The 23,257-nt window shown below is 32.3% G+C and overlaps 1 protein-coding gene across 2 annotated transcripts; it reads right to left on the bottom strand.

Moving 5' to 3' along the window:
• Positions 1–806: 806 nt before the first annotated feature.
• LOC115717393 (protein FAR1-RELATED SEQUENCE 5-like) lies at positions 807–5,144 on the bottom strand. 2 transcript variants are annotated; one of them, XM_061115449.1, is made up of 5 exons: positions 4,977–5,144; positions 1,644–4,005; positions 1,414–1,566; positions 1,257–1,316; positions 807–1,143 (listed from the first exon to the last, which is right to left on the bottom strand). In XM_061115449.1, the coding sequence occupies exons 2-5, from the start codon at positions 3,999–4,001 to the stop codon at positions 1,039–1,041; spliced, it is 2,676 nt and encodes an 891-aa protein (XP_060971432.1). In that variant the 5' UTR covers positions 4,002–4,005; positions 4,977–5,144; the 3' UTR covers positions 807–1,038. The 2 variants fall into 2 exon arrangements, with proteins under 2 accessions (XP_060971432.1, XP_060971433.1); XM_061115450.1 differs by having other exon boundaries at positions 1,247–1,316; positions 4,977–5,134.
• Between the last annotated feature and the right edge of the window lie 18,113 nt (positions 5,145–23,257).

The following is a 23,257-nucleotide window of genomic DNA, read 5'->3' on the forward strand; positions in this document are numbered from 1 at the left end:
GCCCGCTCGGGACCAGACTGATTGATCAACAAATATTTCAACCGATCTGATAGTGTGAAGACAGAAGCACTCCAAGATAAGTTCACGATCTGTCAGAACTCGGAAGACTTGTACAAGCTTGGCTTGTGCTTGTTTGTTGAGGTAGTAATACTGGGTCGTGAGGCTAACACGTTGATTACGGCTGACATACTTAGATATGTCGAAGATCTCGAGTTCTTGTTCTGGATTCCTTAGAGGAAGCACTCATTCGCTAGACTTATGCACTCGCTTTAGAAGGACATGTTGAAACAGAAGGCCAACTATGAGAAGAAGTTGAGTTTGGAAGTACAACATGAGTGTAAATAATAGCTTATGGCTTCGCACCTGCAGTACAATATTGGGCGTTGAGACTATTTTAGAGGTTGGGAAGAGGTATGGCACGAATCATGGGATTCGATTTCCCAGAATGCTTAGCTGGACGAGCAAGAGTGATATAGTGAAGAAGGACCTTTGTGTATTATTTTCTAGACGGGTATGAATTTCTCTTATGTTCATAGTAATTATTTAAGATAAATGTTTGTAATAAATGCTACATCATTTTTCTCTTTTGTTTTTTGAATCTCAAACATCTTAAAGTGATGAAAGGGTCTAAAATTTGATATGGAGTATTTTATTATGGTTGAATAGTGAAATTTCCCATTATAAATTCCAGCTCATGTTCTAGAACATTATATAACATGTTCTAAACTCAAATAGATATTCCCTGTGCTAATTACATCCTAAAGCTAAAAGTAATCAAGAGAATGTAAAAAAGACAAGTGAAGAAATAGAAAATGGAGGTATAGATACTACTAGTAAATGTAATCATATTTTACTTTTCAATTGAGAAATTAATTAGTATTCGACTTAGAAGAATATGGCTTTTATTTTTTCTACTATCTACTCTACTTATTAGACTTAACAAAATTTACCCATGTATGACTAAGACTCTGCTGCTAGTAACATTTACATCTGATGTTTGATTAGTAAAGGGTGTCACTTTAAACATCTATCCTTCCTTTACTTGTGACTGTGACCAAGATATGGAGTATCTGGAGCTCTGTATCTTTGATCAAATTGCAAGAACGAAGCTGAATGTGAATGTTGGATATCAAGATCCATTTCCTACAGTGAAAACAAAATAAACAAATTATAATTCGTACATAGGGTTTCAAAAGAAAAAATAGAAAATAATTTGCAAGTCAGTTCTCATTTTTCGATTTCCTACTTTTGATTACCTGCCTCAGCTGCGTAGTGTTTGATACAGATTCTGGATACGTATTATGGATTAGTGGATCCTGCATGAAGAATATGAAAGTCACATATAACAACCTTACTTCAAAATTCAAATTATATTTTATGCTCGAAATAGGGTTCAACAAACAGCTAGCTCACCTGTAATAGTTGGGATTGGCTGGGTGAATCCTGTTGGTTAGCATAAAAGTTTGGTGGTTGGTACAAATTACTATTGGTTTGCAGGTCAATAACATGATTTGGCTGTTCATACATGCTCTTAACCACCTGATTTGCTTCAAAATTGTATAAACCCTGCATGTTCATATGGAAGATAGGATACATAAAATTTATAACCAAATATGGAAGTAACAGTCCTAGCAAATTAGTACCTGCATAATGTGATTTCCTGTTGTGGCTGAAGGTGAAACATAAACAGCCAGGGAGTTAGAAATACAGCTAATAGTACTTTGAGGAAGCACTTCTACATTCGAAATTCCTTCTGTAGCAGAGCTTTTTTCATTTAAAATAGTTAGTTGATCTCTATCCAATACCGCTCTCTCCCCGTGGTTTGCTTTATTGTTATCCTTATCGTCAATTGCATTTCCATCTATGAAAACCTGTGATTGTTCATTTTCAGAGGCATTTGCGCCCATGCAACTTGAAGTTACTCCTTGAGCTTCTTCAGGTTTTAATCTCAATATTTTCTCAACCCCTTCTATCACTTCATCAAGATGTCTATATGCGTATACATATGCTTCTTCAGATTCAGAAGCCCTAGCAGACAAGGTTAGAATTTTGTGGCACAAATCCTTGTAACGGTTTGCTACAATAGTTTTAGGATTATCATGGGTGGGGGGGAGTTCCTTGCACTCTTTCATGCTCCCTAACCTTGCATCTTTTGTCCACCTCTTCAATATATATGTGGAGGGAACTACTTTTATATTTCTGTGGTCAAGAACTTTCAATGCATGACTACACAGGAATCCAACACATTCAAACTTTCTACAATTGCATATCACCGTATCATCCTCAGAGTTAAACGTAACGTTGTATTCTCGACTTTGCCCGAATTTCTTAGTTTTGTACTCAAATGATGGTCCATTCTCACTCCACTGGTTAACAACAACATTTAAACACTTCTCATATCCTTGCTGAAAAACTTCAAATGCCCTTGGGGTGTAAACATCACTTGCATGCTTCAGGATAACCACATTCCCCATAAGTTTTGGCATACATCTATCCATTTCATCACTAGCTTCTGTTTCTTTGTACCGTTGCTCATCTACCACCCTCTCGAAGTGCTTAAAAAATTGAAGCACATCAAGACTAGAATTTAGGTAGTCTCTCAAATTATTAAATAAACTTTCACCAAGATGTGAGCCCTTTGTGTCAATAAAAAATGAATTTTTGCAATATACCACAGCCCATTTTTCTTGTTCTCTAAACATCCACTTTAGCCACTCATTTTGTTGAAGACTATACTTTTCCAACATGGTCTCCCACGTATGAACGAAGTCCTCTTCATCCTTCGAATCATAAATACAGCTCTTTAAATCATTAGCAAATGATTGAGCATCTTTTACAGCACGACTCAGGTTTTTGACAGCATTCTCATACATTTGCCACACACAAACACAATGGTTCGTTTCTGGCAAGACTGACTGGATTGCCTCGATAATTGCCGCATCCTGATCAGTGTGTATGGTCTTTGGAGTCTTTCCAGACATAATCTCTAGAAAAGTTCGAAGAAACCATTTATAAGATTCCACAGTGTCATCATATAAAAGCGCAGCAGCAAAGATTACCACTTGTTTGTGATGATTCACTCCTATAAACTGTACAAATGGAAAATGGTCTGCCTTTGTTCTGCAAACTGTGTCGAAACAAACAACATCACCAAAGTGGTCATAATCTGATACCATATTATCATCAGCCCAGAAAATATTACTCAATTTATCATCAATATCAAGCTGTAATGCATACAAGAATGATGGATTTTCAAAATGTTGCCTTTGAAAATAATGCATCAAGCGTGCTGCATCTCCCTCTTTCATATCTCGTGTTCTTTCCGTTCTGAGATAATTATCAAAATTGAAAGAAAAATCATCTAGAGAATCTCGGACTCTAAACTGCCTACTCATAGAAACAGATGCTTCTTTTGACTGTGGTCTAAAATCTTCTATCAAATCAGCTGCAGTATATTGATCTACACTTAATTCTCTTTGCAGTGGAAATGTTTGGACATTACACGGACTGACATTATCATGATTGTGTTGAGCTTCGAAATGTGTGACACGGTATTTACCATCAGGTTGACGAGTAATAATCATATGTGCCAAGCAACCAGTTCTTGTTTCCTTCCGATGTTTCCTCACATTTACATCTCTTCTGTCTTTCCGACGATAACCCTCCTTAGAACAGGTGAACTTCCTAGATACCACCTGACCATGTACCTTACTCCTATTTACCCAGTCTTTTCTAACACTAAACCCAACCAACCTAGCATATTTGTTGTAGAATTTGTAGGCATGTTCATCAGAATCGAACTCTGTGCCAATTTGTAATATTGAATCTACACCAACTTCATCTTTTGAGGAAAAAGTGGAGTGAGTACTGCAACTAGCATGTGCCACTTTTTGACTGCGATTGTCCTGCTCCACATTCAAGTCCAAATCATTTGATGTTTTAAGTTGGACATCCATGTTTTCTTGATGAAGAGTACCAAAATCGTCATTATCACTGTCCATTGACCTTCAGTTTAAACAACTTACATTGTCATAGCAGTACAGTTTTAAAAGAGAGAAAGTATGCAAAACATTGGGTCTATAAGGACAAATGCATAAGAGTTTATAGTTTGTAAAGTAAAAGAGTATAGCAATCACAATACAATAGTACTACAATTCTTGTATGTCTGTAAAGTCTATTTGCATATAACCATTAGCAGGAAAAGGAGATCAAAGTGAAAACAATATGGAAAAAAAGGTTATTTCTCTGTTAGTACTTAATAGTATATGCAGCAAAAACATTATAACTGTCAAAGATCACTCATTTTACAAGGAGAGATAAATAATTCATGCCTTACAAGCCAAGAAATGAAAGCTTTGTGTTTTCTTATTTAATATTTCTTCTTCCTACTTTAATATGTAATATGAAGAGAAATATAATATTGCCCATAGGATGAGCAAAAAAATTTCCAATGGGACTATCTTTCAGATATTTTCGTTCACCAATTTTACATGATATCCAACCATTTGTATTCCTATAATTTAACATCCAAAATTTGCAAAACTTACATCTCGAACATCAATTTTGGAAGAAAAAAAAACGAATTTTCCTTATTATAACCATACTAATTCCATAAATATTATCTTAGTTCACAAGCTTTAAAGTTTAAACCTCTACTTTCTCAATCATTCCTTAATTGGTGGAAGACATAATTTATTGATTAGAGCTATAACTATAACAGTTCATTGTGAAACAAATTTCAAGAAGGACTGAGCAAAAGGAAAAGAAAATTCCTCTAAAGAAAAAAGAAGCTTTGAGATTGGGCTTAGTATTCATACTAAAGCCATAACCAGTTTCGAACCAAAAATTAAGACACAACCTCACAATGTGTTAGGAAATAAACGAAAGGCACATCTCAATAGACTTGTTATGTTTATAGATAAGAAGATGAGGCAGAAAATCCCAAACAAGAATACTGTAGAATTAGGATGGAGTACCTCAAATGTTTGAGCTTGGAACCGAATTAGGTTTTGGGTCGTTTTCGGGTAGCGGAGCTAGTAGCCATGGGAACTAATCGTTCTTTCTTCCGACAACAGAGACAAGGACCCAGAAAGTGAAACACACACTTGATTTAGGTTGGGCTGTTTTGTCCTCTAAAAGGAAAATAGCTGAGATGTAAAATAGCTCAAAACTTTGGAAATTATTTTGTTTTCAAAAATTAAAGTAAAATTTTTGTTTTTAAAATTTTACTTTTAAAAAATAAAAAAAGTGTTCTATAATTATTTTTGTTTTTTAATTTAAAAATAAAAAAAAATGTTTCAGTAAATTTTATTTTCATTTGTTGATTTTAGTTAAATCGGATCTGGAAATGGGTTCGAAGTTGGGATTGGGGGCGGGTCCAAGTTTGGGACTAGATCTCGGTTCGGTTTTCAACGTTTAAGTTGGGGTCAGAGTCCTAAATATTAATTAAAAAAACTGTTTAAAAAATTTTTGAAAGTTTTTTTTTAAAAAAAAAAAAAAATTAGATTCTTTATTACGAAATTGAAAAATAAAAACAGTTTTATATAACATGATTTGAAAAATATTTTTACTATTCTAATATTAAAAATAAAAAATTAATTAAAAAAGTGTTACCAAACACACCCTAAAATGTTCACTTTTAAAAAAAAAATTAATAAAAAAACTAAATATAATAAATTAGTTAATAAAAATTATAACATATTTACTATATGTTGATTGGATTTTTAGCTAAACGACGCGGAGTCGTAATAAATGAGATTTAAACTAAAATCGTAACAATAAATGAAATTAATGACACCGAAATTTACAATAAATATAAAGAAAGACACTGGAGACAGGCTTTTGAATGCAAAGAATGAAAAAGTTTTTTCTCTAAGTGCTCAAAATTGCAGATTTCTTTCCCAGGTCATGGGTGACCCCTTATATAGAGGAAAGGGTCGGTGCTTCTCGCTTTAGGAGACGCGACCAACGCGGAGCTATCTTAACTGTCTCCTTGATTTTTGGAGGTAGTTGAAGTCTAATTTTTATGATAATATCCTGCTATTTCGTGGGTTGATAACTGTCTTTGAGCTTTTCGTGAGATTTGAACATTTGAAATAGTCACTGACGATGAGGGTCTCCTAAGGGTGTAACATGGTTGTTGACCACCTTCGTGGATAGAAGCCAATACTTTGGGGTGACACCCCCAAGACCCAACTTGGGGAAGGTGACAATTGTCATCTCGAGGTGACCCTCGAGACCCCTTGTACGTTGTTAGTAGTCATACTGTCGTGTGGATGTCCCCATATACCTTTGAGAATGTCATTATGTCTATGGTGGGGGTAATATCATCTACCCCTTAGACTAACTTTGTATGTAGGTGTGTGGTGATTGTTCATCTCACTTATGAAGGTGTTAATCCATCATTTTTCCTTCTTGGAGACACCCACCTTACTCAAGTTAGGGGTAAGGATGACAGTCTAACTTCCATTCTAACGGTCATGACCACCCTTCATGATTAACGGTTACTCCAACAGTCATGACTTTACAAATTCTTCATTAATTTAGCCCTAGTATTTTCGTGCCACGTGTTGTTACTCTTGACACGTCATCATCGTTAAAATTTGGATAAACATTTGCTCTCAAGTTTTTAGCGGTATGACCATACATTAGGAACTTTCATGTGTAATCCGGATCTCGCTTTAGTTGTTGGCGACTTGGCGCTGCAGCACTGAAAATACTACGCATATACTAAAATTACATTCCAAAAACCCAAAAAATACTTTTCTCAACTATTACACTTTTCCCAAGAAAAATAAATTACAAGGAAGAAAGAAATTATTTACAAGGAAATAACTTACAAAAAAATAATTAAATTGTCTTTTAGCCCCCAAATGGTAGAGAGAGGTTATAATAGCAATTTTGAGGTAAATGGCGTTTTTTTTTTTTTTTTTTTTTTGGTAAAAAAAGCCTTATGTAGATGAAGAGTAAAAACCCTTGAAAATCATAACATTTAAAAAATTACAAATTTTTTCCATTCTTGACTACCATTTCGGGTTGGGCATATCCTTCACCATTGGAGGAGATTTTGAAGCTCTTGATTGATTCTTGGAAGCTTGGTGGATCATCTCTTCATTGTGCGTAAGTCTACAATATTTTTATAGCAATTTTTTGCATGGAAATCATGTTTTTGTGATACTTTTGAAACTTTTTTTTGACATTTCTTGCTATGGCCGAAAATGGTGTGATTGATTGGGATTTTTTGATTTTTTTGATGAAATGTGAGTGTAACGTCCTTTCCAACAGGGACGCCATGTGTGTGCTTTTATAAATTTTCTTACTAATTTATATAATTATATCAAAAAGTGTGGTTAATTAAAATTTTGCCATTTAAAACAAACTCATAAAATTTCTTCTTCTTTTTTTTTTTTTTTTTTATAAAAGATAAGTACTAACATCTACGGGGACCCCCTGTTATCAAAACATTTACAATCTGGATTAAGAGTACTTTTACAAAATAAGTTTATATTTCAAAATACAATCAAAATAGAACATCCTGTCCACCCAGCTGATATGTACACTGCTGTTGCGACCTCAGACTCATGACTGCTCAACTTTGGCCTTCCCTTTACCTACACCATATAGCATCTGTGAGTCACAGAGAATTAACAAGAAAAGTGATTAAATCTATAAAGAATATAAAATTCATTTAATCACATCATACAAAACATGCTTAAACAATTACACAATCTTGGTACTTCATAAAGTACTCTTACCACTCGTTAACCACGAGCTACGTATGTCACCATCGTTGCCTGGTACAGCAAATGATAAGTAAGAAATCTATCTGCGGTTTCAAGAGTAATTACTGGTAACGGTTATGACCGTTTTCAACCCTCGGTCATAACCGAGGCTTAGCAAACATATATTCAGGTTCTCGATTATAATCGAGACTATAACAACACAATGGTTAATTGCTTGACCCTAAGTGATGCATAATACTTTTCTTACCTCTATCCAGAAATCAGGTGTGTGGGCCGACTTGAGTAGAAACAAAGCTGGGTGATCCCGTTCCTATGTCACGATAACCAAAACTCAATGAATGTCTTAAATCAAAACTCTGGACAAAACCCTAAATCTGACATCTAACATAACCTAACTTCCAACAATCCCAAAATAGGCTACACAATACCTAAATAACCTAAAACATGTGATAGGTACCACCCCAAGCCAAAAACATGTTTTGAAGAAAACCTAGGAATTCCCCCTGCAGGTCAACCGGTGGACCGGTTTTGGTGCACCAAAACCAACCGGTCGACCGATTCTAGCAGACCAAAAAACTTGGGTTTCTTCCTCAATTTCGACCTAAACCTCCTCCAAACCTAATCAAACTTTCCATAATAATGTAATATCACAAATACAACATATTTCAAGCACTAATTTACAACAATTCAACAATTAAGTTAAAATTGCATACTCAAGTGAATTAAATGTTGGAATTTTATTTTACCAGGATCTTAGATCTACTCACAAGTATGTTTATTAACATCCTAAATATGAACTTTCTAAAACGATGAAATAAACACATATAAAGTTTAAGAAACCTTACATTGGGTGCAGCGGAATATAATGACTCCTTCCGTTCAGATATCTAGCCCTTGATTCCTTTCTGTAGCAGAGCATTATCAATATCTGAACCTGGATCTCTTTCTCTGAATCTTTGATGCTGAATCTCCTTTGCTGATAATCTTTCTTCACGATCTTCCTCACTATGATTGAGGTATCACTTGATGTGTGTGGGCACTACTCTAATCACTAAGAGAGGTTCGAAATATTGAGGAAGAAAAGAGAGAGAGAGTGGCGGCTAGAGAAGAGAGTGGAGGCTCAGGTTTTTCGATCTCGTAAAGTGTGTTATTTTCCTGAAGCCTTCACTATCTATTTATAGCATTCCTCTAGGGTTTGATTTGAATTATATGGCATTAAAATAATGAAAAAAATCATTTAAAAAAGCTACAAAGGTGGCCGACCATACACTTAATGGATTGGGCCTTGGGCTTTGCAATTTTGCAATTTTAACACCTTTTGTATCTGATTTTCTCAAAAATGCCAATTTCCTAATTCAATCATTTAAATGCCAATTCTAACTATTTAATAACTATAAATAATTATTAAATAATATTGTCATTTATCATATTTATTAATTGAACCATACAAAGTATCATAATTAACAAATATGCCCCTATAAACTCTTTCTTTACAATTTCGCCCTTACTTAGTGAAAATTTCACAAATAGACATAGTCTAATTTGTGAATTATAATTGATTAATCAAAACCAATTACATGAGTCTTACAAGCAATATTATCTCAACTAGTGGGGGGACCATGGGTCTATATAACCGAGCTTCCAATAAGTAGATCAAGAATTTAGCACTAAAATTCACTAACTTATTAATTCTTCGTTGAATCCACGCATAGAACTCGAATTGCACTCTCGGTATATAGAATGCTCTATATGTTCCACCATATAGACACATCATTAGTTATCCATTGTTATAATCCTAATGTGATCAATGATCCTCTATATGAATGATCTACACTGTAAAGGGATTAAATTACCGTTACACCCTACAATGTATTTATTCCTTAAAACACTTGACCCCGTATAAATGATATTTCAGCTAATGTGAAATGAGTACTCCACCATTTATGTTCGTTTGGTCAAGCTCGAAGGAGATCATCCTTTGCTTACTATTCGCCAGATAGAAGCTATAGATTCCATGTTTATGATAGCGCTCCCACTCAATTGCACTACCGTGTTCCCAAAATGTACGTATCACCCTGACCTAAAAGTAGGCTTAACTAACAAATCAAAGAACACGAATAGCCTCTCGAGATTGAGCCTAAACATATCAGGATTAAGATCATTTGATCTAGGATCAACTAGGCGATATCGACTTGAATAGATATTACGGTAAGTTTAATAAATCTAAGTCAAAGTTCAATATCGGTCCCTTCCGATGCATACTCCATGCATCCAACCTGAGCTTTACTTTAACCAATGTTCTGGAAAGAACATAGTATTTCTCCAAATACAAGTAAACTCTTGTTGTAGATTATCATATCGGTAAAACCACGTGTCCGATAAATCTAGGAAACTTTATTCACATAGTCATGTTTACTTTCCAATGTGTTGACGGCACAATAAACGGGATCAAGTATGTGAAAAGGGTTTCGTATGAATTTATACATTATGTACATATAATCATGAAATAAATCATGTGAACCATGCAACATTAAATGTTATTTCTGATCTATATTAATAAGTAAATCTGATTATATTGAAATGAGTTTTATTTAGGGCATAAAACCCAACAAACTCCCACTTGCACTAATATAAAACAAAAAGTGCGTTTTCAAATAATCTCAACACCTTGATATACAAATCAAGTGTAGTAGTAGTAAACTCCTCGTAATAGGATCTGAAAGGTTGAATTAAACACAACCTTTTCTCCACCATTACTCTTCCTTTAATCACAAAATCATTGATAATGTGAAATTCCTCTCTATATGTTTACTCTCTTGGGATACTGGATTCTATACCTTTGACAACTACTTTTGGTTAATCAGGAAATTAACACTAGTAGTTTAAGGCAATTTGGAATGGTGCCAAAGATGTATAGAACTTTCCTTAGACTGAATAAGTAACTTTCCTGCAGCTTTAACATTCAGTCCCTTTCTGGTAGACCTAGAGACTTCGTATAGGTTTTTACACTTCTCCAAAATCACTATTCCACCCCCGCAGTAATCACCATCTTATCAGAAATATTTACTAGCACATAGGCAAATTTCGAAATCTGATATGGTGTAGTCTAAGAGTTTTAAACACACCCTTATAGACTAACATATAGTTCCTCTTCTTAATCTTAAAATTTACTTGATTGTCTTCCAATGTTCTTCTCCTGGATTAATCTGATACCTACTCATTACTCCCACTCAACAAGAGTGTCTGGTCTAAGGCATACAAAAGCATATCTAAGACCTCTCACTGTTGATGTAAGAAATTCTTTCATGGCTTTATCTTTTCTGGAATAGTTAAGACTTTTCCTTAGATAAATAAAATCTATACCTAAGAAGTTGTGAAGCTTCTATAGATTGCCATTAGAAAGAAAATGCTTCAGCATCTTACTAAAGTAAGTTGCTTGCATTAGAGTAAGTAATTACCAGGTATACCACAAGCCATAGGTTTAGATAAACTCAAACCTATAATACTAGGAACAGAAGTTTTGTTAAGTCCATAGAATAGACTTATTAACGAAAATTTCCTTTTATGTCCTTGTAATAGAAAACTTTAGGTCATTCCATGTGAATGGATTAAACCATAGTTCTATTGGCTTTCTTCTTAGTTTCTTATCTTGACAATCCATTACTTGTTTAAACTCACAATGGATTTTAATCACTAGTGTCTCCCAAGTCATAAGAAGGTGAGTTCCTAGAAACTCTCCCACTACGACAAGGTACCGCGAATTATGTCGAAGAAAACTAAATGGTATTAACCTCTTTGGTTGTGACAAGACAACAGAGGCAGTGGGATCATCATATGTCATATAAAATGATAGAACACTTTTGGAATCAAGAATTAAATATCTCCTTTGTTTGCTACTTGTTTTCCAGACTTAGTCATTTTCTTAGAAAATTAGTATTTGTTTGAACAAACACTTTCTTATCTATTGACAATGGGATGGTCCACCCCTAATCACTTAGAATAGCTAAGAAACCATGGTTAACAGTTCTAGCTTTTCTTAAGATTTTGATTAGGTCATCCATGAATCTAGTAATGATTTACATTAAGTATACAACCATTACATCATTCTGAAATTGTATTACCATAGAAGGATTTAGGCAACGACTAGTAACTAATCATCAACATGCAACTCGAAATTTCTGGGGAGGTAAGTTTGGATATAATTCAAAAATCAATTTAATGATCTTTGAACTGCATATCTACTAACTATTTCTCCACCCCTATCAGTTCGCAAGATCTTTAACCACATACCTTAATGGTGTTTAACCATTGCTAGAAATTGATGAAATTTTTCAAACATTTCAAATTTCTTTGCATAAGGTATAATCTAGAGTTATCGTTTTAAGAATACAACGAAAAACTCATATCCACCCCTGAATGTACATCCATCTGCGAATGAGATGAACTACTTTCAGTGGATATAGGCATATTAACTCTTTGCAGAGATTGATCTTGTCAAATCCATTATGAACAAGATACAAATACCATAGATTAAGAAAATGTGGTAGTGTCTATGATGACATAGGTTTAGTTACATCAAAGAGTTCTCAGAATACTTCAAGTGGATCCTGGTCACAGAATACCTAACTCATATTCCATACAGTTTTAATCCATTAATAGAAGATGGATATTAAACACTTGAAAAAGTGTAACTGTATTGTATTCTGGAATTAGAAATATAAGAAAATTTCTATTTGGAATCTAAAATTAAAGTCAAAGACTTAAATTTATACCAAATATTATGAGTAATTCTATCTTGGACCGACTACTAATACAAACTCTAAGTCAGATTTGCCCATACAAGTAGGAGATTTCTAAGATTGAGGATTTATATCAATTGGGAATAGAATTTCGGGGTTATAATCATATGCGTCATTTAATTTCTTAAGAGAAAATATAATGACATGAAATGATTCATAGACCATTCATCCAATGATATATTTGAAAGCTAATTCGAAATGAATAAGCTAAGAGGAATTAGGATAATTTCGTTTAAAATAAGAATCCAACGATGCTTCGATTAGCGAAAGTCAAAGTAATCTTATTTATATAATCTTCTTGTTTTATATCGTAAAAATACTAGTCTAAGGTGTCATCAATTGATGAACAAATTAGATGTCGCATATACAATATTCATCTTTCGAGATCTAACACTATTATGTATGTCTAATGGTGAAAATCCACTAGGGATTTATCTCATTAGATAAACAAGCCAAGTTAGACCAACAATGAAGATTCGAAATTAAACTACAACTTAATAACAGAAAATAACATGGTTCAATATAAATTCATACACAATTCGTAAATTATAAACATATAGTAAGTAGGAATGACAAGTGAAAATACTAAAACTTACAATCCTAAATAATTTCCAAGGTTTTCAACAAACCGATATCAGTGTCCCGTTTAGGCGAGAGTCAAAGCTACCATTCATTGAATAGAGTTGTCAGCTCGTCTAAAATGTTAAACATTCTAGCAACCTTTTATTCGATCAAGATTGGAATTCAGCGTTGTCCCGTTTAGGCGAGAGTCAAGGCAATTCTATCTTATGAGCTTCCACCATTGTTTCATAATTTGCAAGTCAAGTATGGTCGCCACCATTAGGGTGATCCATACCATACAAAACACTTACAAACTACTTATCATGCGAGGTTAAACGGTGCGAAATTGCTAATGAACGTTCCTCCATTAGGGAGGATTACTCACTAAAACAAACGCGTGTAAAACCCACAATGGAGATCGAATGTCTCTTGATAATAAAGCTCATTATTTAAAAAGAGTTGTATTTTCTTTTATTCTCTTTATTTATTCTATTTATTTTAAATATATATTTATTTATTTAAAATTTCCAATTTAGAATGAAAAATTCTAAATATAAATTTTAATTTAATATTTATAAATTTTACTTAGATGGATATGAAAATAACATGAATTATTTCCATCTTAGTAATAATTTCCAATAAATATTTAGAAAAAATATTTAAGTTGTTACAAAATTAATTTAAATTAATTTACAACTCAAATTTAATTTTCTATAAATATATATTGCATTTCGAAAAATTAAAGTATATAAGAATACAATTTTCGAAAAATGCATATTAAAATAAAAAATAAATCCTGGAAAAATTATTCTAATTTAATGTTGGCCCAAAATTAATTAATAAAATTAATTTACAACAAAAAATATAATTTTCCTATTTAATTAAATATATAAGAAAAATTACAAATATTTAAGTATGATGATGAAAATCAACTTAAATATTAATTTTCTATTTAATTAAATACACTAGAAAAATACTTCAAGCAAAAATATCACCTATCTAGATTTTCCTTTGACTAATTAATTCTATTTCTAATAATATACTTTAATTCAATTTATTTTAAATTAATCAATAAATGAAAAAATCATTGATTTAAGTTGATCCAAGAATTAATTAAAATAATTAATTTACAACTTAATCTATTTTTCAAGATAAAATTCGAAATTCTAGCATTTAAGAAATACAATTTCGAAAATTGATTAATAAAATAAAGAAAAAATATATTTTGAAAATTATTTAAATTTAGTTAAAAAAAATAAATTTCAACTAAAAATAATTTTCTATTTAATTAAATGTCATGAAAAAGAAATATTTAAGTATGATGATAAAAATCAACTTAGATATTTAATTTTCAAATTAATTAAATGTATTAAATTCAAGAAATAAATAATTAAGTGTAGAGAAGGCTTAATTATTAATCTCTAGTTTAATACTAGGAAAAAATATATTTAAAATAAATTGTACCAAAATTAATTAATAAATAATTAATTTCACAATTTATAATATTTTCCTATTTAATATTAGAAATAATAAGTAGTCTATAAATAACTATCTAGAAAATATCTTATTTGACTAAGTATCTTTTCCACAAAATTTGAAAAAATATCTAATTTAAGTTGTACTAGAAAAATCTAGAACTTAAATATTTTCAAATTTAAATTTAATTAAATATCAAAAATTAAGTTGTAACCACTTAATTTGAAAATATTCCATTTTAAGTTAATATTTGAAAAGATATTAACTTAAAAAAATATCTAAAGAATCTTAATAACCAATGCCTAAAATTCCTCAACTTAATTTTGAAATTTTGAATTCAAAAGATATTCGCATTTAAGTTGGTTAGTTGAAGATAACTAAATATCAACTTAAATAGGAATATTTAATGAAAAATTTAAATTAAGTTCCGTAAAGAATCTAGATGGTTATAATTCTATATTTAATTAAATACAAGAAAATACATATAGTTTAGCTTAGAATATAAAATTCCTTAAACTATATTTTTCTTAAATTAATTTCAAAATAAATGAAATTAATTATGTTGCTAATCAATTTTATTAGGTTAAACTAGTTTAATTAACCTAGTACGATCATTCAAATCGTGCAAATGGGCCTTCACAATTGGGGTGGTTTGTGTGAGGGGGTGCTGGGTTCAGTATGTCGTACCCACTTCTATGGCTCCCAACTCTCACACAAGGCCCAAAAGAGAGGAATTTAACCTTAATAAGAACAACTGTTATTAATTGAATAAGCCCAAAACTAAATGGGCCTAAATAAAATCTATCAATGACTATGACATTTTATTTAGCAACATTAACCTATATGCATCTATAATAAAATTAAACACATAGGCTCACACAGGCACACTTTGGATGGGTCCTATCATGTTGCTAGGTCATACACAGATGAAAGAAGATTGTAAAATTTACCTGTTACAAATTATTAACTTGACCAAGGGAGCCATCAGATCATTAGATCTGGCAAAAAGTAACCATGGCTATTTGCAATCAAGTAATAATAGGTTTTAAAAACTTACACATAAGCTAAAACACATACTCCTGCAACAAGGTTAGTTGGATAGTTGGATGTAGGATTTATTTAATTTTAAATTAAATATTTAATTTCGAAAATAATTAATTAAATAAAAAAATAATTTTTCGAAAAATTTAAAAAAAATTTGAAAAATTCGATTTTTAAAAAATTTAAATTTAAAATTAAACCTACAATTTTTGAAAAATTAGGTTTCAACCAACCTAAATATCATTTCAAAAAAAAATTTGCTAACTACTTTTAAATTTTAAATGTTATTTTATAAATAAAAATTAAATAAAAAATTAAAAAAGATAAATAAATATCTTTTTCAAATTTTAAATGTAATTTAAATAAATAAAATAACAAAATTTAAAAAAATTAGCAAAATATCTTATATCATTTAAAAATTACATGATTATAAATATCTTATTTTAAATTTAAATATGGTCAAAATATCTAAAAAGATTTAATTAAAAAATCTTAAAAGATAAGATATTTTTAAAATATCTTAAAAGATATTATAAATATCTTAAAATATCTGACCTTAAATTTAAAAAAAAATATAATCAAATTTAAAAATAAGATAGATTTTTAAGCAAAAAGATAAATACTAATTCTATTCAAATTCAAATTACACTAATATCTTGAATTAAATTAAAAAAAAATTAAATTAATTCAAAATGATAATTAGAATTGAATTAGGAATAGTAATAGTATATATACAAAACCATACAAAAAATTGGAAGTTAATTCCATGAAAAAGTATGAAAAATTGAAGAAAATTGAAAAAATTCGAAACTGTACGGACAGTTCTCATGATCATGTTAAAACTATCAAGACAAATGTACCCCCGATTTTGTCAAATCTTCAAAAAATCATAACTAATTCAAATAAAATCCAAATTGAGTTCTGTAAAAGGCTAACTTGCTTAATTTTTTCCATACTATCCAACAAAAATAATGCCAGAACCGAAATAACAATTATTTTTCACGAAAATTTCACAATCATCAATCAATCATCAAATAACACTCAATACAACATGATACCATCCAAAGAACATACAAACAATCGTTTTAAAGTCCAAATTACATGTAAGTAAATCAATTACCATGGCTCTGAGGCCAGTTGTTGGAATTTTATTTTACCAGGATCTTAGATCTACTCACAAGTATGTTTATTAACATCCTAAATATGAACTTTCTAAAACGATGAAATAAACACATATAAAGTTTAAGAAACCTTACATTGGGTGCAGCGGAATATAATGACTCCTTCCGTTCAGATATCTAGCCCTTGATTCCTTTCTGTAGCAGAGCATTATCAATATCTGAACCTGGATCTCTTTCTCTGAATCTTTGATGCTGAATCTCCTTTGCTGATAATCTTTCTTCACGATCTTCCTCACTATGATTGAGGTATCACTTGATGTGTGTGGGCACTACTCTAATCACTAAGAGAGGTTCGAAATATTGAGGAAGAAAAGAGAGAGAGAGTGGCGGCTAGAGAAGAGAGTGAAGGCTCAGGTTTTTCTGATTCAGAAAGTGTGTTATTTTCCTGAAGCCTTCACTATCTATTTATAGCATTCCTCTAGGGTTTGATTTGAATTATATGGCATTAAAATAATGAAAAAATCATTTAAAAAAGCTACAAAGGTGGCCGACCATACACTTAATGGATTGGGCCTTGGGCTTTGCAATTTTGCAATTTTAACACCTTTTGTATCTGATTTTCTCAAAAATGCCAATTTCCTAATTCAATCATTTAAATGCCAATTCTAACTATTTAATAACTATAAATAATTATTAAATAATATTGTCATTTATCATATTTATTAATTGAACCATACAAAGTATCATAATTAACAAATATGCCCCTATAAACTCTTTCTTTACAATTTCGCCCTTACTTAGTGAAAATTTCACAAATAGACATAGTCTAATTTGTGAATTATAATTGATTAATCAAAACCAATTACATGAGTCTTACAAGCAATATTATCTCAACTAGTGGGGGGACCATGGGTCTATATAACCGAGCTTCCAATAAGTAGATCAAGAATTTAGCACTAAAATTCACTAACTTATTAATTCTTCGTTGAATCCACGCATAGAACTCGTAATTGCACTCTCGGTATATAGAATGCTCTATATGTTCCACCATATAGACACATCATTAGTTATCCATTGTTATAATCCTAATGTGATCAATGATCCTCTATATGAATGATCTACACTGTAAAGGGATTAAATTACCGTTACACCCTACAATGTATTTATTCCTTAAAACACTTGACCCCGTATAAATGATATTTCAGCTAATGTGAAATGAGTACTCCACCATTTATGTTCGTTTGGTCAAGCTCGAAGGAGATCATCCTTTGCTTACTATTCGCCAGATAGAAGCTATAGATTCCATGTTTATGATAGCGCTCCCACTCAATTGCACTACCGTGTTCCCAAAATGTACGTATCACCCTGACCTAAAAGTAGGCTTAACTAACAAATCAAAGAACACGAATAGCCTCTCGAGATTGAGCCTAAACATATCAGGATTAAGATCATTTGATCTAGGATCAACTAGGCGATATCGACTTGAATAGATATTACGGTAAGTTTAATAAATCTAAGTCAAAGTTCAATATCGGTCCCTTCCGATGCATACTCCATGCATCCAACCTGAGCTTTACTTTAACCAATGTTCTGGAAAGAACATAGTATTTCTCCAAATACAAGTAAACTCTTGTTGTAGATTATCATATCAGTAAAACCCTGTGTCTGATAAATCTAGGAAACTTTATTCACATAGTCATGTTTACTTTCCAATGTGTTGACGGCACAATAAACAGGATCAAGTATGTGAAAAGGGTTTCAGATGAATTTATACATTATGTACATATAATCATGAAATAAATCATGTGAACCATGCAACATTAAATGTTATTTCTGATCTATATTAATAAGTAAATCTGATTATATTGAAATGAGTTTTATTTAGGGCATAAAACCCAACATTAAAACCTATCTAAACTTTATTTAATTCAACCCAAACCAAGCTGCCATAACAAAATCACTCAATCCCAACGCTAACCTACTCTAATACAGACCTATAAACTCAACCTTAACTCATATAAATCCTACAGCCAATAAGTCATAAAACTCTAACCCTAAACCAACCTAACAACTAAGAAAACTTAAATTCATGAAGCAAGAAACTTACCCCAAAGCTTCTAGGCTGAATTGAATAAAGATGTGCTAGAAATCAAAGAGAATTTGATGAGAAATCCCCTGCTTCTAGGCTGGTTCTTGGCTGCTCGAAGGAGGGAGAGGGAGAATATGAATGTAATGTTCTTGTTTCTTCTAATCTTTTCTATGTTATTACTACTATTATTATTATTTTTTATTTTATTATTAACTTAATAAAGACAGTAAAGTTTAGCCACTAATGCATATAAGACAAAGAAAATATCTAACATCTCCAAATGACCATTTTACCCTTCAAGTTAGCCTTAAACCTAAACACACTCAGGTGCAGTTTGGTAGTTCTAGCTAGTCCCGCCAAATCAATAATCTAACATTCTAAAGTAGTCTAGTATAATTTCCATTTCGATTCGTATTTCATCATCGTGACATTTCCGACCACTCTGCCAAGTTTCCACGGTTGCCTAGCCCGAAAAATATTTTATTCCAGAAATGGTATCTACGATACCCATACATCCCAATAAAATCTCTGTTACGCTTTATTTAATCATTTATTAAATTCACACTAATTAACCTAAGTAAGATCATAATCTCACCTCAATACCAGAATAATTACATATCTAATACAATATGTCCAAGTAAATACCATATTATTTTTCCGAGATATTACAACTATCCCCTCCTTATAGAAATTTTGTCCTCAAAATTTACCTGAATAGCTCGAGATACTGCTCTCACATCTGCGACTCTAACTCCCAAGTCGCCTCTTTAACCTTGTTGTTCCGCCACAGCACTTTAACTAGCAGAATAGTCTTGTTCTGCAATACCTTTTCCTTCCTGTCAAAGATCCGAACTAGTTATTCTTCATATGATAGGTCAGTTTGAAGCTCGATGTCCTCATAACTTAAAATATGAGTTGTATCAGACACATACTTTCGAAGCATTGAAACGTGGAATACATTGTGAGCCTCAGATAGAGCAGGAGGTAATGTTAGCCGATAAGCTACCTGACCTACTCTTTCGAGAATCTCGAATGAGCCAATAAATTTGGGACTCAATTTCCCCTTCTTTCCAAACCTCCGAATTCCCTTCATTGAGGAAACCCGTAGGAAAACAAAAGCCCCAACCTGGAATTCAATATCTCTATGCTTTGGATCTGCGTAGCTTTTCTGTCTACTCTGTGAGGCAAGCATACGAGCTTGAATCTTTTCAATGGCCTCACTCGTTCTTTCAACAACCTCGGGTCCAAGATACCTACGTTCACCGGCTTCATCCCGGTGAATTGGCAAACGACACTTCCTCCCATAAAGCATCTCATATGGAGTCATACCAATAACACTCTGATAATTATTGTTATAAGAAAACTCGATCAGAGGAAGATACTTGTTCCAAGAACCTTCAAAATCCATTATACACACTTTCAAAATATCCTCAAGTATCTGAATAGTCCTCTCAGATTGACCATCGGTTTGAGGATGAAAAGCTCTACTAAACTTTAACTTAGTACCCATTGCTCCCTGCAAGCTTTCCCAGAACTTGGATGTAAACTTTGGATCTCGATCTAAAACTATTGACTTTGGGGCACCATGAAACCAAATTATCCCCTTGATGTATAAATCAGCATACTGGTCCACTGTATACATTGTCCCCACTGGTAAAAAGTATGCTGACTTTGTATATCAATCCACAATCACCCAAATAGAGTCATAATACCCCATCGTTCTTGGCAAACCCACCACAAAATCCATGGTGATGTCTTCCCACTTCCACTCAGAAATCTTCAGAGGCTAAAGCGAACCCGCCGGCCTCTGATGTTCTGTCTTGATTTGCTGACAAGTTAAGCATCTCGACATGTACTCAACAATGTCATCCTTCATACCTGACCACCAGTACATGGCCTTCACATCATGATACATTTTAGTTGTCCCTGGGTGTAAAGAGTACGGTGTGGTATGAGACCCATCAAGAATCTCCTGTCTGATACTTTTGTCGATCGGTACACAAATCCTGCTCTTGTATCGTAATAACCCATCAGATAAAAGTGAAAAGTCTTTCGCCGATCAAGTTTCCAACTTTTCTTTGTACCCCTGTAGCTCTGAATCATTTTGCTGGGTCGTTCTAACTCTTTCTAGCAAATCAGACTACGTGGTAATGTTAGCAAGTTTTCCGACCACAAACTCAATTCCCGCTCTGGTCATATCTTCAGCCAACTTTGCTGAAATCTTCTTTAATTCATAAACTTGCCCTGGGCCTTTTCGACTAAGAGCATCCACTACCACATTTGCTTTTTCAGGGTGGTAGAGAATCTCGCAGTCATAATCTTTGACCAGTTTTAACCATAGCCATTGCCTCATATTTTAAACCCTTCTGAGTGAAAAAGTACTTGAGGCTCTTGTGATCGGTATAAATCTCACACTTTTTATCATATAGATAATGACGCCAAACTCTTAGTGCAAAAATGACTGCTGCCAGTTCAATATCATAGGTAGGATACCACTGCTCATACTCTTTTAAGACAACCTAAAAACCAAGAATGAATTTTTATGTATTGAAATACATGAGTGGCATTGTTGCACATGCAAACCCTAACCATTATTTAAACTATCAAATAATTGTAAGTTTTAATTATTAGTTATCTTATTTATTATATTAACAAATAATAATATATATACTAATATACATATATACTTCTTTTTACAGTTTGGGGAAAAGAAGACATATGATGCAAAAATTAAATTATTACTGTTACAGTGCAAGTGGATAGAACAATTGCTGGTAGTGATTCACGAAGGCTTGGACGATTGATGCTGAAATGTATAAGAATTTATCTTCCCTAGCTTATTTTTGTAGGTTAACTTGTAATTTTTATATGTTTAATTAGATATATTAGCTTGTTAACACTTGGACTAATTTTAAAATATATTTGTGTAATATAATTGTAAATTTTTAATTGCTTTCATGAAATTAATTTAAGTATATTGGGTAGTCATGAAATTAATTTAAATAATATTTAATTTAATTTAAATAATAAATATTTAATTTAAGTAAATTACATTTTTGAATTTATACTAGATTTTAAATTAGAAAAATAAATTAATTTTTAACACTATGACGTCGATTTTTAACCCTATGTCGTCGATTCTGATTACACTATGGCATCACTTATTACATAATAACCGAATATGATTTTGGTTATGTTTGATTCTACAGCGTCCTCTAGATTAGCGTCAGTAGCGAATTTTACTAAAATTGATGCCGAAAAGGGTTAAAAACTGCCTTTAAAACTCATAATTAATTATAGTAGTGACATATCAATACCAAAAATCATATCAATACTCAACCTAAAAAAGGGCCACATAAATAGACAAACAGAAACGACTTCGACTTTCGTAATTCTTGATGATTCCGTAATTTGACTTCGTCCCTTGTTGATTTCGGCTCACTCCGGCTTCTATTTTGACTTTGGCTTCAAATTTGGCTTCGACCTCGCCATCCGTTCTGTGACATTAATAATCAGGTTGATGATTAGGGAAATTTGATGAAGAAGTTTCAAGAGCGGACGTCACCGACTCTGATTTCGCGATCTTGAACGAATGAGCTCTCCTCTTTTTTAGTTTTTTATTTCAATTATTAATTTACTATTATTAGTTTAATTCTAATTAGTATTTTTATGGGATTAGAATTATAAGGAGTACATTCATTAATTGATTGTAAATGTTGTGATTGTGTTTTATGTGTTGAAACTAATTAAGATTTTCCATTAGTCTTGTCTTTTGACATGGTTCTTTAGTCTTTCTCTTTAGTTTTTTCTGGTTCGATTCTTGTTGGTTATTGTCTTCTATTTTTGCTTTCGGGATTCTGCTGGTTGTGGTACGATTATGGAGGACGGTACAAGGGTGCATATTTCTATTGAGGATGAGGAGGATGCTATCTTATCTTATGATGGTAGTGCTACGGATGGTAATGACTATGATGATAGGTGGTGTATCGTTGGAAGGTTCTTGACTGAAAGAAAAATTGATTTTGAGGCTATGAAACATATGATGGCTTCATTGTGGCAGCCGGGGAAAAGGATGTTTGTCAAGGAGTTGGATACTAATTGCTATCTCTTTCAATTTTATCATGAGATTGACATCCAAAGTATGATGAATCGATGCGCTTGGACTTTTAATAGGTTCTTGTTAATCTTCAAAAGGTTGCAGCGGGGGGAGGATCCAAGATTAGTTACCTTGAATGAAGTTGATATGTGGGTGCAATTGCATGATCTTAGATCGGGTTTGAAACTGCTACAGTGGTTAAGGATGTCGCAAACTATATTGGGCAGTTTGTTTAATCGGATGAAAGGAATTTCATGGGCTTATGGTGGGATTATCTTCGTGTTCGTGTGACTTTAAATGTTACGAATCCATTAAGGAGACGTATGAAGCTT

This window comes from Cannabis sativa, chromosome 5, assembly GCF_029168945.1.
Source record: "Cannabis sativa cultivar Pink pepper isolate KNU-18-1 chromosome 5, ASM2916894v1, whole genome shotgun sequence".
In the NCBI taxonomy this organism is placed as follows: domain Eukaryota; kingdom Viridiplantae; phylum Streptophyta; class Magnoliopsida; order Rosales; family Cannabaceae; genus Cannabis; species Cannabis sativa.

Excerpts from the sequence above, each read along its gene's own strand:
- LOC115717393 (XM_061115449.1), bottom strand. The coding sequence starts at position 4,001 with ATGGACAGTGATAATGACGATTTTGGTACTCTTCATCAAGAAAACATG. Across the intron at positions 1,317-1,413 it reads GCCAATCCCAACTATTACAG|GATCCACTAATCCATAATAC; the intron begins GTGAGCTAGCTG and ends TTCTTCATGCAG. Across the intron at positions 1,144-1,256 it reads ACACTACGCAGCTGAGGCAG|GAAATGGATCTTGATATCCA; the intron begins GTAATCAAAAGT and ends TTTTCACTGTAG.